Source organism: Labrus mixtus, chromosome 3 (genome assembly GCF_963584025.1).
Source record: "Labrus mixtus chromosome 3, fLabMix1.1, whole genome shotgun sequence".
In the NCBI taxonomy this organism is placed as follows: Eukaryota; Metazoa; Chordata; class Actinopteri; order Labriformes; family Labridae; genus Labrus; species Labrus mixtus.
In genome coordinates, this window is record NC_083614.1 from 12,284,660 (window position 1) to 12,298,008 (window position 13,349).

Consider the following 13,349-nt stretch of genomic DNA (forward strand, 5'->3'; position numbering starts at 1 on the left):
ATGATCTTTTAACCCATTTAAAAAAAAAAAGAGCAGGTCTAGGCTGTGCTCCTTATTATATATTTGATATGACACCATTACACGTTGTAGTGTTATTAACCCAGAAACAGTCACTGTTATGAAAGAATCCTCCTTCCCATCCGACCCCCCCATCACCCTAACCAAACAAACATTTTCTCCTGCTACGAGTTGTGTGAAAGACAAAATATCTGAAAAATATCAGTCCCTTAATGTCATAACATGATCTAGAATATTTCAGGAGTGCATGTGTGAAAAGGACTGAAGACGTCACTTGACCACGCTCAGCTTGGATCATAGTTGTGGTCACAGGTTTAACAGACCTATAGAGGTCAGCACAACAGTACTTATCAAACCTACATTTTTGATTTTGTTACTGTGTCAGCGCATTTTGTAATTCCACATTCAATACAGGGTTCACTGCACAGAACACTAAAAGAGAGTCTGCAACAGAAATGAGATGAGAAGCAATGAGGTGATATTCTTAAATTTGGTCCCTCTCTGTATCATGTATTTCTGGCTCAACCCCAACTCTCATTTTTTTCCATCCCAGCAAATCTTTCAGAGTAATTGAAGGTTAAAAGACACCGTTCATGTTTTCACATAAAAGGATTCAAAGCACTGTTCCCAGTCAGGAGGATCTAGGATCTCTTGTTTTAACCTTTCTGAGAGTCTCTGATCATTTTGTACATCAGGGAGCTTCTCGATCTCCACGGGGATGATTACAGCTCACCAGCTCTACAACTACATCACTGACCACACCAGCACCTACGGCATGAAGCCCCTCCGCATGTCCAAGGGTCCAGCTACCAATGATAGTAAGAAAGGAACCCCAGACCTACATGAGTATGCACTTGTGGCTCTTTGGAACAGGTAAAAGTATATCAGGTCCCTAGAATATTTATGTTCTCCATTACATGGGCTGCTTTATTTTAATATTCTCCTTTTTATTATCCTCATTTGTCTAAGTTCTGGCTCTTACAAGGATCTGGAGGGCCTCCACCACCATGATGACTTTGACGTGTCCATGGTTGTGTGTCATAATGCCGCCCCATTTGAGGAGCAGTCAGATGGGGAGAGGCATTTGCTGAGGTAAAAATGATGTCATATTAAAGTCTAATGTCATAGTTTTCACCCTGTCATTGGTGAGCAATGTGTTTGCATGCAAAACACTGAGGGCGTGTTTTTCACTTTTCTAACCTAGGTTGCTTCCCTCAATGCTGAAACTACCGGTACTAATTTCTGTTTCTGATCTGTCTGCATTAGCGGCTGATTTCTGTTAGTATCATTATGAAATTAATATAATAAAGGAGCAATATGTAACTCTGACACTCAGTGTTTAAAATGGGTACTGCAGTCCAAATTCAAGAGATGTCTCCCCCGCCCCCCTCCTCTCTAGAGGTGATGTGCACACAGGTTGCCATGTGGTGGACACTGAAGCTTCAGTGTTTATCCAGCTCTGCATCGGTCTGTAAACTTTTCTGCGTTCTAACCTCTCTCCATTTTTCAAAAGCATCTTCAATATTGATCCTAGTTTGAGCACGTTTCTGCTCGTGGAGTTTATTAGAAACATGCAGAGGCTTTTTAGGTCGGGTACAATCACTTCTACCTGAACCAATTCTCTTGCCCGCTTCCATCGCTGCAACACCTGTTGGTTTGCCTTTTGCCTGAAAAACTGAGGGGCGTCCAAAACGGCCTTAAACCACCTTCATTCTCTGGTCCAAACAAATCCAGAATCCAAAAACAGAATCTAAACTTTGAAGGAGGACATTCTGGCTGCTGCATTGTTGTCAGAGAAGCCAGCACTTCAACATATCATGTTTCCTTAATGTCTGATCATATAGTAAGGTCGGTTTATCAGTTAATTCAATAGATATCTTACTGATCGGACCTTTAAGGTTTTAGATCCAAAAAACATTTGGGTTATGCATGTTTTTTAATGTAGCCCTAATTATGTTTTTATGTTTCTTTATATCTACTGTAGTTATTTAAGCCTATCCTAAAGAAGGATTGTTAATGATACTGGATAATGAGCTTGATCCAAATAGTGAAGAGTTTCAAACCAATCTGACGTTTCTTATTTACCTGTGTGCAGGTTGCGGTTCTATGTAATCATGACCAGTCAGAGAGAGCTCTTCCCACGCCTCACTGCTGACATGCGCCGTTTCAAGAAGCTTCCTCAGATCCATCGAGAGCCTGGCGAACTGGGTGGCCGGCTTCCCCCGGATCGAGCTGAGGCCGGTGGATCCCATGGTGCTGAACAGGAACTTTGGGAGGAAACATCGTCTGAAGCTGCAGCTGCCTTGGCCCCCTGTTATAGCAATGAGTTTTTCCCTCTGGCAGGTTGTGGGGCAGAGGCTCAGAGGCTGCTGTATCCCTCCCCTCTGTTCCCTCTGCTCAATAACGAGGTAGCATCGGCCCGCAGACAGATCCAGACCAGTGTGGAGCAGGCCATGGGTCACTGCCGCAGGGATAACCTGTGGAGGAGGCTGTTCCATGGAGAGCATCTGGCACTGGACAAACTGAAGCTGACCAAACTGTCATTCAGTGAGCTGGAGGAGCTGCTGGAGGCTGTGCAGAGCCGCTCGGTGGGGGAGATCGACCCACAACTGGTAAGATTTCCACTTCAGCCTTTCATTGTCTTATTGTATGCTTGATACAAATAAGGGTAACTCATGTTGGCTTATTACAACCAGGATCTTAGACTACATATTTATTTGTATAAAGTTAAAATAGAGAACTGGCTCTGTTTCCAATGAATCAGGGATTAAGGTTCAATTGAAGTTTCTAAAATAACAATTGAACTTAAAGGCAGGGTTGGTCATTTCAGAAAAACTAGCATGATTTTGAAAGTAGCATTCCCTCGTTGCTCCGTCTACACACAACCCCCCTCCCCTTTGTGCTCCCTCAAAAGCCAGATTTTCATTCTTGGCTAGTCTTGTCAAAGCATATAATCACACAGGAAGCTCAGGCTTTTAAAAGCATGAAGCTCAGCTTTAATGATAATAGTTCTATAAACTGTAGTCGTAGAGAAAGATTTTACTGTCCATACTTACATCATGTAAGTATGAGAGACAGGCAGCTTTGCTTTAAAAGAAGTGTTACGTGTTTCCCGCAGGACTGTTTCCTGACCATGAGTCCAGCTTGGTACCAGAGTCTGATCAAAGTTCTTCTCAACCGCTTCCCTCAGAGCTGCAGACACTTTGACGACAACGGCATTCAATATCTGGTGAGAAGATGTTTTATATATATATATATCTGTTCTTTTTTCATGTCAGAGCAATCCAAGACAAGAAGCTAACTTTGCTGGATCAACCAAAGGGGATTTTTAACTGCTTTTTTTTTTTTTGCTTTTTTTTTTGTGATGTGCAAAGTGTCACAAGTCAGTAAAGTAAGCCTCAGCATTTCTGACTTCAGCATGTGAAATACAGGAAACTGTGGGCTCCATATTTAAAGTCTAAAGAAAAGACTCCAGGGGACTCTATCACTAAAATAATGCTACATCTGTTTGGTTTTTTTTTGGTTATGGCTTTATTATTGTTAAGGAGCAGCTTTGGCTCAGTGGTAGAGTCGTCGTGTTGGGGTTCGATCCCCAGCTCCTGCAGCCACATGTCCTTGACAAGACACTTAACCCCATGTTGCTCTCACTGCTTCAGCGGTGTTGATGGATGTCTATGAATAGATGAGTTGCTTCTGATGGTCACTTTACACAGCAGACTCTACCATCAGTGTGTGAGTGTATAGGTGTGAGTCAGTGTAGCCTTTTACACCGCAGGTCACACCTACACATTCACACTCTGATGGTAGAGGCTGCTGTGTAAAGTGACCATCAGAAGTAACTCATCTATTCATACACCTATGATGGAGCAGCGGGAGCAGCTTGGGGTTAGGTGTCTTTCCCAAGGATACATTCCTTCCGGTTGAGGGACGACCGACTCTACCACTGATCCACAGCCTCCCAAGATTATGTCATGTGGGACTTCAGATGTTCAACAGTTTGGGGTCTCTTTGGTCATATTTACATTTTTAATGTTCCAAACATTTTTAGTGGATGACGAGGACTGCAGGGGGAGACAGTTTATCACCTGGACTCTTTACTGAGCTGCTACGCTGTTGATGTGGTTTGATGAAAAAAGCATCAGGCCTTTCCTAAAAAAAAAGTTGGTCCAGGCTTAAAATTCAAAATGGGCGTATTATTTCCCCCAAAAAACTGAATTTCTCAGTTTCAACATTTTTCACAAATGTTTTTCCTTTGTGCAGTTTTGAATCAAATATGGAGTTTCAGTGTTTTGCAAGTCACATTCTGTTTCCATTTACATTTTGCAAAGTGTCGCAACCTTTTTAGAAACAGGGTTTTATTTAAACATTGCTCAAAGTGCAGACTTCTGTGTAAATAATGTTCAGCCGTGTGTTATTGAAACTACTGTCAGTATTTCACCATGTGACCTTTTCCACTCAACACAGGCTGTCCTGAACCAGAAGTTCACAGACTGCTTTGTTTTGGTCTTTCTGGACAGCCAAGCTGGAAAAACAGTAAGTTATTACGCTGACATGGTCTTTATTAAAGGAAGAATGTGCGACTTTTTGATCCAGTAGATGTCGCCCTGGAGCACCAGCATGAAACCAAAACAAACTTCTGTTTGGAGACACCTCGCCACACTGAATCCTCGGCTCTCGTTAATAATAATTCCATTCTCTTCCTTTAACAGAGTCTTAAGGTTGTGTTTCGTGAGCCGCTGCCGTCGCAGCAGCAACCCAGCAGCAGTCCTCCTCCTCAGCTGGTGTCAATGTACCATCACCTGGAGTCCGTCATCAACACAGCCTGCTATAACCTCTGGACAGGACTGTTATAGAGCGGGTCACAGCTGGACTCGGCACACTTCATAGCCATGTGACTGTAGCATGGAAACAAGTCAGCAGTCGAGGTAACCACAGGACAACAAGACGCTTGAAGGAGTTTGTGAAGAGGTAATACTTTGACCAGTCTGACAGAGCAAAGCTTCATCTCAAACAGGGATGTTACTGTGCATTGGATGTGTATAATAGACTCTCAGAAGATAAATACCCACCTAAAAGGAAAACTGGTCAGCTCTCAGTATTTAGTCCTCCGTTGTTCCCAGCCTGTTGCTTCTCTCTTGGAGTTAGTGATCTGTTAGCCTAAACAGACGCTACACGTTTAATTGTGTTGTTTGGGATATTTGAAAATATTCCAGTATCACTAGTGACAATCACACACTGATCTGCCTTTCAATTATCCAGTAAGATTCAGTAATCCTGACTATGCAGCCGCAGCATGAACAGTACAAAGTGAAAATACTTCTCACAATGTAGCTGCTTGTCAGTGTACACCGAGTAAAAGATGGATACATCACAAGTATGTTTCTGTCAATACAAGTGGTTTTTCTCTGTGGTGAAATATGGGGGGGGGGGGGGGAAAGCTCCTCTCTCACCACGCGTTATAATCAGCCTCTGTAGATGAGTGGACCAGCCACCATTTAGAGGTCGCCCTAACTTTGACACAGAACCCCTGCTCTGTTAGATACATCGCCTTTAAAAGCTAGAACTGGAAGATGCAAACTGTACTGTGTCTCCTCTGCAGCTAGAGGCAGCAGAGTCAAACGCTTTGGCCATAACATGTGAAACTTTCCCAGTAATACAAAAAGAATCTCACCAACATTTAATCCAGTACATCCCTGAACGTCTGTTAACCTACAGACCCTGCACACACTGGGTTCAGAATAAGTGAAGGAAAACCAAACCGGGTTAAAAGGTTATTTTATTTTATCCCACTTAACGACTGAATTTTAAAGTGCTCAGCGTTGCTATTTGCTAAAGTCAAAGGCGCACTACTTCTTTACAATTTACTGTCAGGAGCATGTTATGCACATCAAAAGGTGAACCTGCATTCACAACACGTTGACACTCTGCTTGTCTCACACACTGGCCTGCAGCAGTGCACCTTATACCCAGCTACCTCCTCACACCTCTGTGGTACCTGAAGGAGCTCCTTTGGATTCACGCTAACTTTGGCATCGGTCTGTTTTTAGCATCCGAACAGTGGATTCAGTCCCTCGTGGTAATGTGTGGTTTTACCAGTCGAGTGGACAGACCAGTATTTTGTTTTCCACATTAAGGCTTCAAAGTATTTCTGCAGTGTTCTTTCTTCATTAATATGTCGAAGTGATCTTGAAGTGTGTGCCTTCTCAAAACATTGAGCTCCTAATGAAGAGGAGAGAAGAGAGAGAGAGACAGAGAGAGAGAGAGGGGGTGTCAGTGTGCACAGTGCTTAGACTTTAATGCTAAATTTCAGTGTCAAAACGTGTTACTCACTTCAACCCAACTGCCGTATCAGACGCCCTGAAGTGCCTTTCCCTGTTTATTTTTTTTTTCTTCTTAATATTTTCCAAACGTATGACGGGATTCTGTTGTTGTTCCGTTAGCTCTGCATAGATGATCTGTTAAAACACTCATCCCTGATGTGTTGCAGTGAAAGTGCCTGACTCCGTTTAGGGAATATCAAAGTAATTGACTTTTTATGAGAACAAAAAGGTTTTGATGATTTACATAATATAACACGACTTGTAATCAGAGCTGAGTGTTTCCACAATGATGAGCTCTGCGTGTGTTGTGAAACGATGTGGCTGATAATCAGAGCTCATGAGTGTGTGCTGCCAGCCTGATACAAACATGAAGGCTTCATGACCATTACAACCTCCACTAATGTCTTCACTAGACACTCGTAGATTTCTACACATTTTCAATGGAAGGATACCGAATGTGTTTGAATTGAAGGAAAACGAACGACGTGCTGAGCAAACTGCTCAAAGCATTCAGTCTGAATGTGACACACTGGAGATCACGCAAACTGTGAACTGCAATAAAGAAGCCCTCGGCATTTTCATTCTGTAATATAGTCATTGCACTGTTGTTGTTAAATGTATAATATGTATATACAGAACAATTTATACAGTATGTCAAATGCTCAATAAAGCCCTGGGATGAATGAAAAGATTTGGAATCATTTTTGTATTTGGGCATTTTCTATGGATTAAAGTTTTCACAACACATGACTTAAAGGAGCAAACTGTCAGATATCTACTGAATACTTACTATATGATCAGACATTAAGGAAACATGCGATGTTGAAGTGCTGGCTTCTCTGACAACAATGCAGCAGTCAGTATGTCCTCACTGTAAGTTTAGATTCTGGTCCTGAATGCTCTGGAGTTGTTTAGACCAGAGAAGGTAGGCGGTTTTAAGGCGACCCCCACACGGCTGTTTTGGACGCCCCTCAGTTTGCCTGATATGAGACCAGTTATCAGGTCAAACCAACAGGTGTTGCAGCGATGGAAACAATATTGTTTCTAAAACTAGGATCAATATTGGAGATGCCTTTGAAAAATGGAGAGAGGTCAGAACACAGAAAGGTTTACAGACCGATGCCGAGCTGGCTAAACACTGAAGCTTCAGTGTCGGCGTCATAGCAACCTGCATGAACATGGACTCTAGAGAGGAGGGGGCGGGGGGAGACAGCTCTCTCCAATGTTTATAATTTAGACTGCAGTACCTGTTTTAAAAACTAGGTGTCAGTTACATATTGCTCCTTTAACTTTGCTCAAAGCTAGAAAAAGATTTTAACAATGAACACTCTAAACAGATACAGTTCTTTTTGTAAGAAATATATATTTTTTAAAATGAGTCCTTGGGAATATTAAGGGAAATGTGAATTCTGAGATATTTTCAGCCCTAAGTGTGTTGACTTTATTTCCAAACAGGGATTTACCGTTAATGAAATGTATTACTTCTTCCAAGATGTCCAAACCTTAACCTCCAACTCAGGAAGAAGATATAATAATATACAATAGTTGAGAGTCAAAGGAATGATTGAACCTGGCTAAGATCATGTTAGCCACAATGGAAAATATCTGTTATTTAAAAAAGAAGAGCCCAAGGTTAAGAAATGGGATTCCTGTCGAACAAGTAAAAACTTTATTCATATTAAAGAGAGAGGACACAACTACAAAGTGCAATTTAATACAAAAATGTTCTCAGAATTCTGAGATTAAAGTCAGAATCCTAAAATAAAATCAGAACCCCCAGAAAACTCATTTCAGTGGCCCTAATCCTCTTCCGTAAAAAAATAGTGTAGCAAAGTTAAAAAGTATGACAGGCCTGCAGGCAGCACACAGGACACCCCTCTGTAGCGGGACACCACACGTGTGCTCATCACTTTGAGCAGTAATCTTTGATCCAGCCCAGACCCTCCTTTGTTGAGCCTACAGCAAACAGAGATGATTTTGTATCATAAATACTTCACGTGTGGTTCTGTTATTTGTAAAAAAGAAAAAAAAGAAAAAAAAAAAGGCTCTTACCTGATGGTTTGTATTCACAGCCAATATATCCCTGGTAGCCGTGTTGTTTTAATGTGTTGAACAGGTAACTGTAGTTCAGCTCTCCAGCAGTGTCAGGCTCGTTCCTGCCTGGAACCTGAGCAATCTGCACATGACCTGAAGAAGACACGACGACACTCCTTACAGAGATGGTATGTTTATAACTTCTGGAGGCATTTTTCTATCAAAGCCCTGCTTCACTTAATTTTACAAAGAATTAAAAAAATGTTTTAACACTTCCAAAATCAATGTTCCTGCGTTTGAGCTAAATTACCAATAGCTTTATTCTACAGTCAGACATTGCAGTGTTATTTTGTCTTTCTCACCGATTATTGGGAAATACTTTTCAATGTTTTGTGTGAGGTTTCCATCCATTATTTGCCAGTGAAAGATGTCCTGAAAGAGTTCAGAGATACATTCAGTTAACAGATGAACTTTTTTTTCCCTCCTCCATATTTTCATGTACAAATGAAGACCTCCAGGACTCGTACCATCTGCAGCTTGATATTTGGCTTCCCAACCTTCTCCAGTATTGCAGCAGCTGCAGATAAGAAAACAACGATCAGCTGAAAAACAACTGGTGGCACGAAGTCAGACGTTGTTTACGTCACACCGGTTTGTTTCCTCAACCAGAAGGAACCATCTAAAACATTGTTACTGTGAAGAACATTTCAGCTGTTCTCTAGGTACACAGACCTTCATCAAGTCATCGACAGCTCCACGTCACTAGTATTGAAAAATAAAAACCTTTACATTTACATACTATGTTCACTGTACCAAAACAGATGTTTGCTTTAAAGGCATACATTACAACAGCGTCCCAACAACACTGATGTTGCATTTGTCAGTAGCAGAAACATATCAATGTATCGTTCTATCACAGTCATTGAGAAAGCTCACTTTAGATTTACTGCTGAACTCTCTTACCCTGATGAGGAGAGTCCAGAAAATACCTGGGATCAGTCACTCTTGTGTTGATTGGTTCAATCATACCACAGATTCCTTCCTAAGAAAAAAAACATTTAGCAACGTAAGGATGTGTGAATGAGTGCTTCAAAAGGTGGAGGGTAAATGGGCTTCCACATGTATAGCACTCTACAGTCCATGTCACATTCACAGCACACACACGCTGATGGCAGAGGCTCTAATGCAAAGTGCCCATACACACATTCACCCGCAATTTGGGGTTATGTGTCTTGCCCAAGGATGAATCGACATGTGGCTGCAGGAGCTGGGGATAGAACCCCTGACCTTCGACCTGAGAGACGACCGACTCTACCACCGACCCACAGCCAGTAAGAAAGGTTAATGCTGTGTTGATATCAACAGAGAGTGCTGGATATGGCCATGCCGTCTCCACAGTTCAGATTTACTTGATTGCTATATAAGTTTTGATGGTAAGGCTGTGGGACAACGACCCCTTGTAGGTGGATTTATGAAGGGTGTCACCTACCTTTGAGAGGACATCAGCAGCGTAGGTCAGGTTCTGTACAAAAACAGCTTCCATGTCCTTGGCAACCAGTGCTCTGTTGGAGCCTGAAGGAATCCTCCCAGCCATCAAGTGGATCCTGTTCATCACAAGTACCTGTTAGTGTTATCACAACCATAGGGGGTCAACTGGGCTATCCTGGACTCAACCCCACACATGAAGGCAAACTTTTCCAGAGCTATAGAGAGAGGGATCTGAATGAGCTGCTTGTGTTAGTCTCTTTAGACAGGAAGTTGTGGTGTCTGTCATGGCAGCCGCCGCAACAAGACACAACCCGTAGCAACTATAAAATTAAGGATTTCTCTGGCTTTGACAACTAGTGGAAATATTTGAGGGTAATTTAAGTACTCAACAACCAAATATATATAACTATATATAACATAGGTTTAGTTAATGTCTTATTAATTTAGATATTTTAGTGTAAAAAAATCTACATGTTGTATCTTTATATCTTCGGATTCACATTTAGAGTTAAAATTTAAAAAAAAAATCAAATAATATTTGGTTTGGACCCGAACTGAAGCTGTAAAAAAAAGTTGATTCAGTTAAAGTTACTGCACCTTTTTTTTCTAAGGAAGCTGAAACAATATATTAGCAATGCCCTGAAACACGTGTAAACAATGTTTAGCTCAATTGAAGTTTCAAGTTGGACTGAAAACGACGTAAAAACATATCCACTAATATTAACCTAGTGATGGCTCACCTTTTGCATTCCAAAGCTTTGGCATACTTTAAAGCCAGGTCCAGACCCTCTCTGAATTCTTTCTCTCGTCCTGGTACTGCTCCAAGACCAAGATCACCAGACTTAACATCTCCTGCAAAACAGACACACAAAACACAGAAACATCAGCAGCAGCTAAACTACTCTCTGCACTCTTCAGAAAAGTCTGGTTGATGTTAGGGGGGGGGGGGGGGGGGGGGGTAAGCAGATGTTTGTTTACCCGGCGGGGTGTTGATAAGAATCACCTCAACACCTGTAGCACCTCTGGCATTCTGCAGCTCCTTCAGGTCACACTCGTAGAGCCAGGCTGCCTCCACGGCTTGAAAGCCAGCCGAGGCGGCCGCATAGATCCGCTGACTAAAGTCTGGAAGCTCCGTGAACAGCCAGGAAATATTCGCACAGAACTTAAGCGAAGACATCTCTGAGCTACAAGCCGACGACCCTGCGTGCAGCTCGTCTGTACTTTGGTCCTCACAGCAATGCGGAACACGAGTCAAGCTGGATACATTCAGATAGCGTTAGGACGGAAACAGAAAGGGTCAACGTTCAAAACAAAAGCCCCTTTTCAACCATAGGTCCCCAGAACTAAAAAGTTCAGACTTCTCTTCAAGGAACTAAAAAGTTCAGACTTCTCTTCAAGGAACTAAAAAGTTCAGACTTCTCTTCAAGGAACTAAAAGGTTCAGACTTCTCTCCAAGGAACTAAAAGGTTCCTGTGGCCAGTGGCGGTTCTAGACCACTTTTACTGAGGGGGCCAAACTGGGGCCAGTTGTTTTGTCAGAGGGGAACATTAAACCCAGGTGAAAAATAGACAAAGGTGATCTCTTTAAAATAAATATATTTATTATGCCAAATAATAGCGCACATCATTAAACACCACAACATAAAGTACCATGATTTATATTTGTTTCAGTAACAGTATTTAATACTAGATTGTGAGTCCGGTTGTTGAGTCAAATACTGTGTATGTGTTATGGGGGGGGGCTCTTCCTTTTGGAGGGGTGGCCACAGGGGGGGACCAAGCTCAGTGTTACAGGGGCACTGGCCCCTGTTGGCCCCTGCCTAGAACCGCCCATGCCTGTGGCCCATATGTCAGCGTTTCCACCGCAGCCTGAACTCCCAGGAAGATTATGCAGATCAGGTTGTTATGCTTTGCAAATGGTTTAATATTGATTAACAATAAGGAAACGAGTGCTGAGCTTAGTGTGTCATTGGAAAGGAAAGAGTACTCTCGTGAAAATGTTAGAAGACTTTAACTGGAAACCTTACATCCCTTATTTCATCAAACACCTAAGAAACACCTTTTAAGAAGATAAATGATATTAACGCCTGTAATGAACAACAGGCTAATACAATGTTTTAACCTTCTTGCTTCATAATTTTGAATATTTGTGTTGCTTTGCGATCTGCTTTACTTTGAAAATATCCTCAGACGTATTGTGTTTAACAGTGAGAATTGACGACAAGCTGAGTTTTGTAATTGTCACATGATCGGCAGCGTGTTTTTATTATTTACCGTCTACGGTGCTTTTCGGCTAGTGAAGCTTGTTTGTTTTGTTCATGTCCTTGCTTCCCTCACACGTTTTGTACTGTTTAAGGTCCAAACTGCGCAATGTTTTTCATTAAATAAACCTGACTGGTTAAAAACATTTGGGTCGTGATTTCTTCTCAGAGTTGGTGTTGGGTCCTGAGGCTGGGCGACTTGATATCAACTGCTTAAGAGCAACTCATTGGGTAGGCTACATCTCAATTCTCTTTAGTCACATCCTAACTTTCTGTCTTATTTTAATGAGGGGGGGAAAAGAACCACGGCGAAACATAAAACAAAGAAGTGTTGTAATTGAAAAAGCAGCACTGGTTTCTCTCTTTTGTCTATTACCTTCATCGCCTTCTGCTAAGAGGAACTGCAACCCTTTCCACTGGCAGAATGTATATATCATCACATTGTATCTGAATTAGGCTGCTTTATGATTCATCCATACATCCATATTCAATAACCCAGAATATGATGATGGCGTATTTAAACAAAGAGGTTAAATTAATATCAATTCTTACCTTCATGTTTTATGTAATGCACCTGATGTGGGTTGGATTGTTTAGTAGTGTTGTTTAGGTATTGTATGTCTCTGGCTGCAAACAAATTTCCATGTGGGGACAATACAGATACCTTTGACCTTCAAGACTATCCTAACTTCTGTCCTCTCCACTGTCACTTTGCTAAATGTTGCTTAGTGCTCATGATGGATTATTGTTGGATCTTTGTAGATGATAACAAAGATAAGGTCTTAACCTGCTCCTTTGTAACATAATGTAACCAGGGGCGATTCTAGAGTCTGTTGGGGCCCTGGGCAAAACGTCACAGGTGGCCCCTCCAACCATCACCATTATGTCATCAATGATCTGACACCAACCAAAAAATAGCGAAATGTGAAGTTTTTGCAGATTTCATTAATTAGTATTATTTTTTATAACATAGAAAGGATAGTGGAGCCCTTAATTGTCCTCCATAAACTTCCATAACAAACTTTGGTTTTCACAGCAATAATGCATGAAATTAAGCAAGAGTGAAAGGCTCCAGAATCTGGGGCTGTTACAAGTGATAGGCTTTCTGTTAACTTTTTTCTGTCTTTTCAAACAATATTTCATCTACAGTTTTTGTCTCATTTTTTCCACATTACATGATCTAATTAAGAAAGATTTGAAAACCGTATTGTAATCTAACAGCTAGAAAT

At 41.6% G+C, this 13,349-nt stretch overlaps 3 protein-coding genes across 3 annotated transcripts in view; 2 read left to right on the top strand and 1 right to left on the bottom strand.

Moving 5' to 3' along the window:
- The window catches only part of szt2 (SZT2 subunit of KICSTOR complex), an 85,042-nt gene extending 78,015 nt beyond the window's left edge, over positions 1-7,027 (top strand). Inside the window, exons 69-74 of the mRNA XM_061031482.1 lie at positions 714-891; positions 988-1,110; positions 2,114-2,630; positions 3,137-3,247; positions 4,483-4,551; positions 4,728-7,027. Coding sequence (XP_060887465.1) covers positions 714-891; positions 988-1,110; positions 2,114-2,630; positions 3,137-3,247; positions 4,483-4,551; positions 4,728-4,871 — 1,142 coding nt within the window. The 3' untranslated portion in view covers positions 4,872-7,027. The remainder of the gene's footprint in view (positions 1-713; positions 892-987; positions 1,111-2,113; positions 2,631-3,136; positions 3,248-4,482; positions 4,552-4,727) is intronic.
- Positions 7,028-7,984: 957 nt separating this feature from the next.
- hyi (hydroxypyruvate isomerase) lies at positions 7,985-11,115 on the bottom strand. Its single transcript, XM_061031469.1, has 8 exons — positions 10,839-11,115; positions 10,601-10,712; positions 9,862-9,976; positions 9,336-9,414; positions 8,900-8,949; positions 8,735-8,804; positions 8,391-8,525; positions 7,985-8,294 (listed from the first exon to the last, which is right to left on the bottom strand). The coding sequence occupies exons 1-8, from the start codon at positions 11,035-11,037 to the stop codon at positions 8,245-8,247; spliced, it is 810 nt and encodes a 269-aa protein (XP_060887452.1). The 5' UTR covers positions 11,038-11,115; the 3' UTR covers positions 7,985-8,244.
- Positions 11,116-12,219: 1,104 nt separating this feature from the next.
- The window catches only part of LOC132958564 (receptor-type tyrosine-protein phosphatase F-like), an 86,048-nt gene continuing 84,918 nt past the window's right edge, over positions 12,220-13,349 (top strand). Inside the window, exon 1 of the mRNA XM_061031491.1 lies at positions 12,220-12,351. The gene's annotated coding sequence lies outside the window, so the exon portion shown is untranslated. The remainder of the gene's footprint in view (positions 12,352-13,349) is intronic.

Bases quoted from the DNA above. Each gene is read 5' to 3' on its own strand.
- hyi (XM_061031469.1), bottom strand. From the start codon at position 11,037: ATGTCTTCGCTTAAGTTCTGTGCGAATATTTCCTGGCTGTTCACGGAG. The intron at 9,415-9,861 runs GTAGGTGACACC...TTTTTTTCTTAG, and splicing joins CTGCTGATGTCCTCTCAAAG to GAAGGAATCTGTGGTATGAT. The intron at 8,805-8,899 runs GTACGAGTCCTG...GAACTCTTTCAG, and splicing joins CAAATATCAAGCTGCAGATG to GACATCTTTCACTGGCAAAT.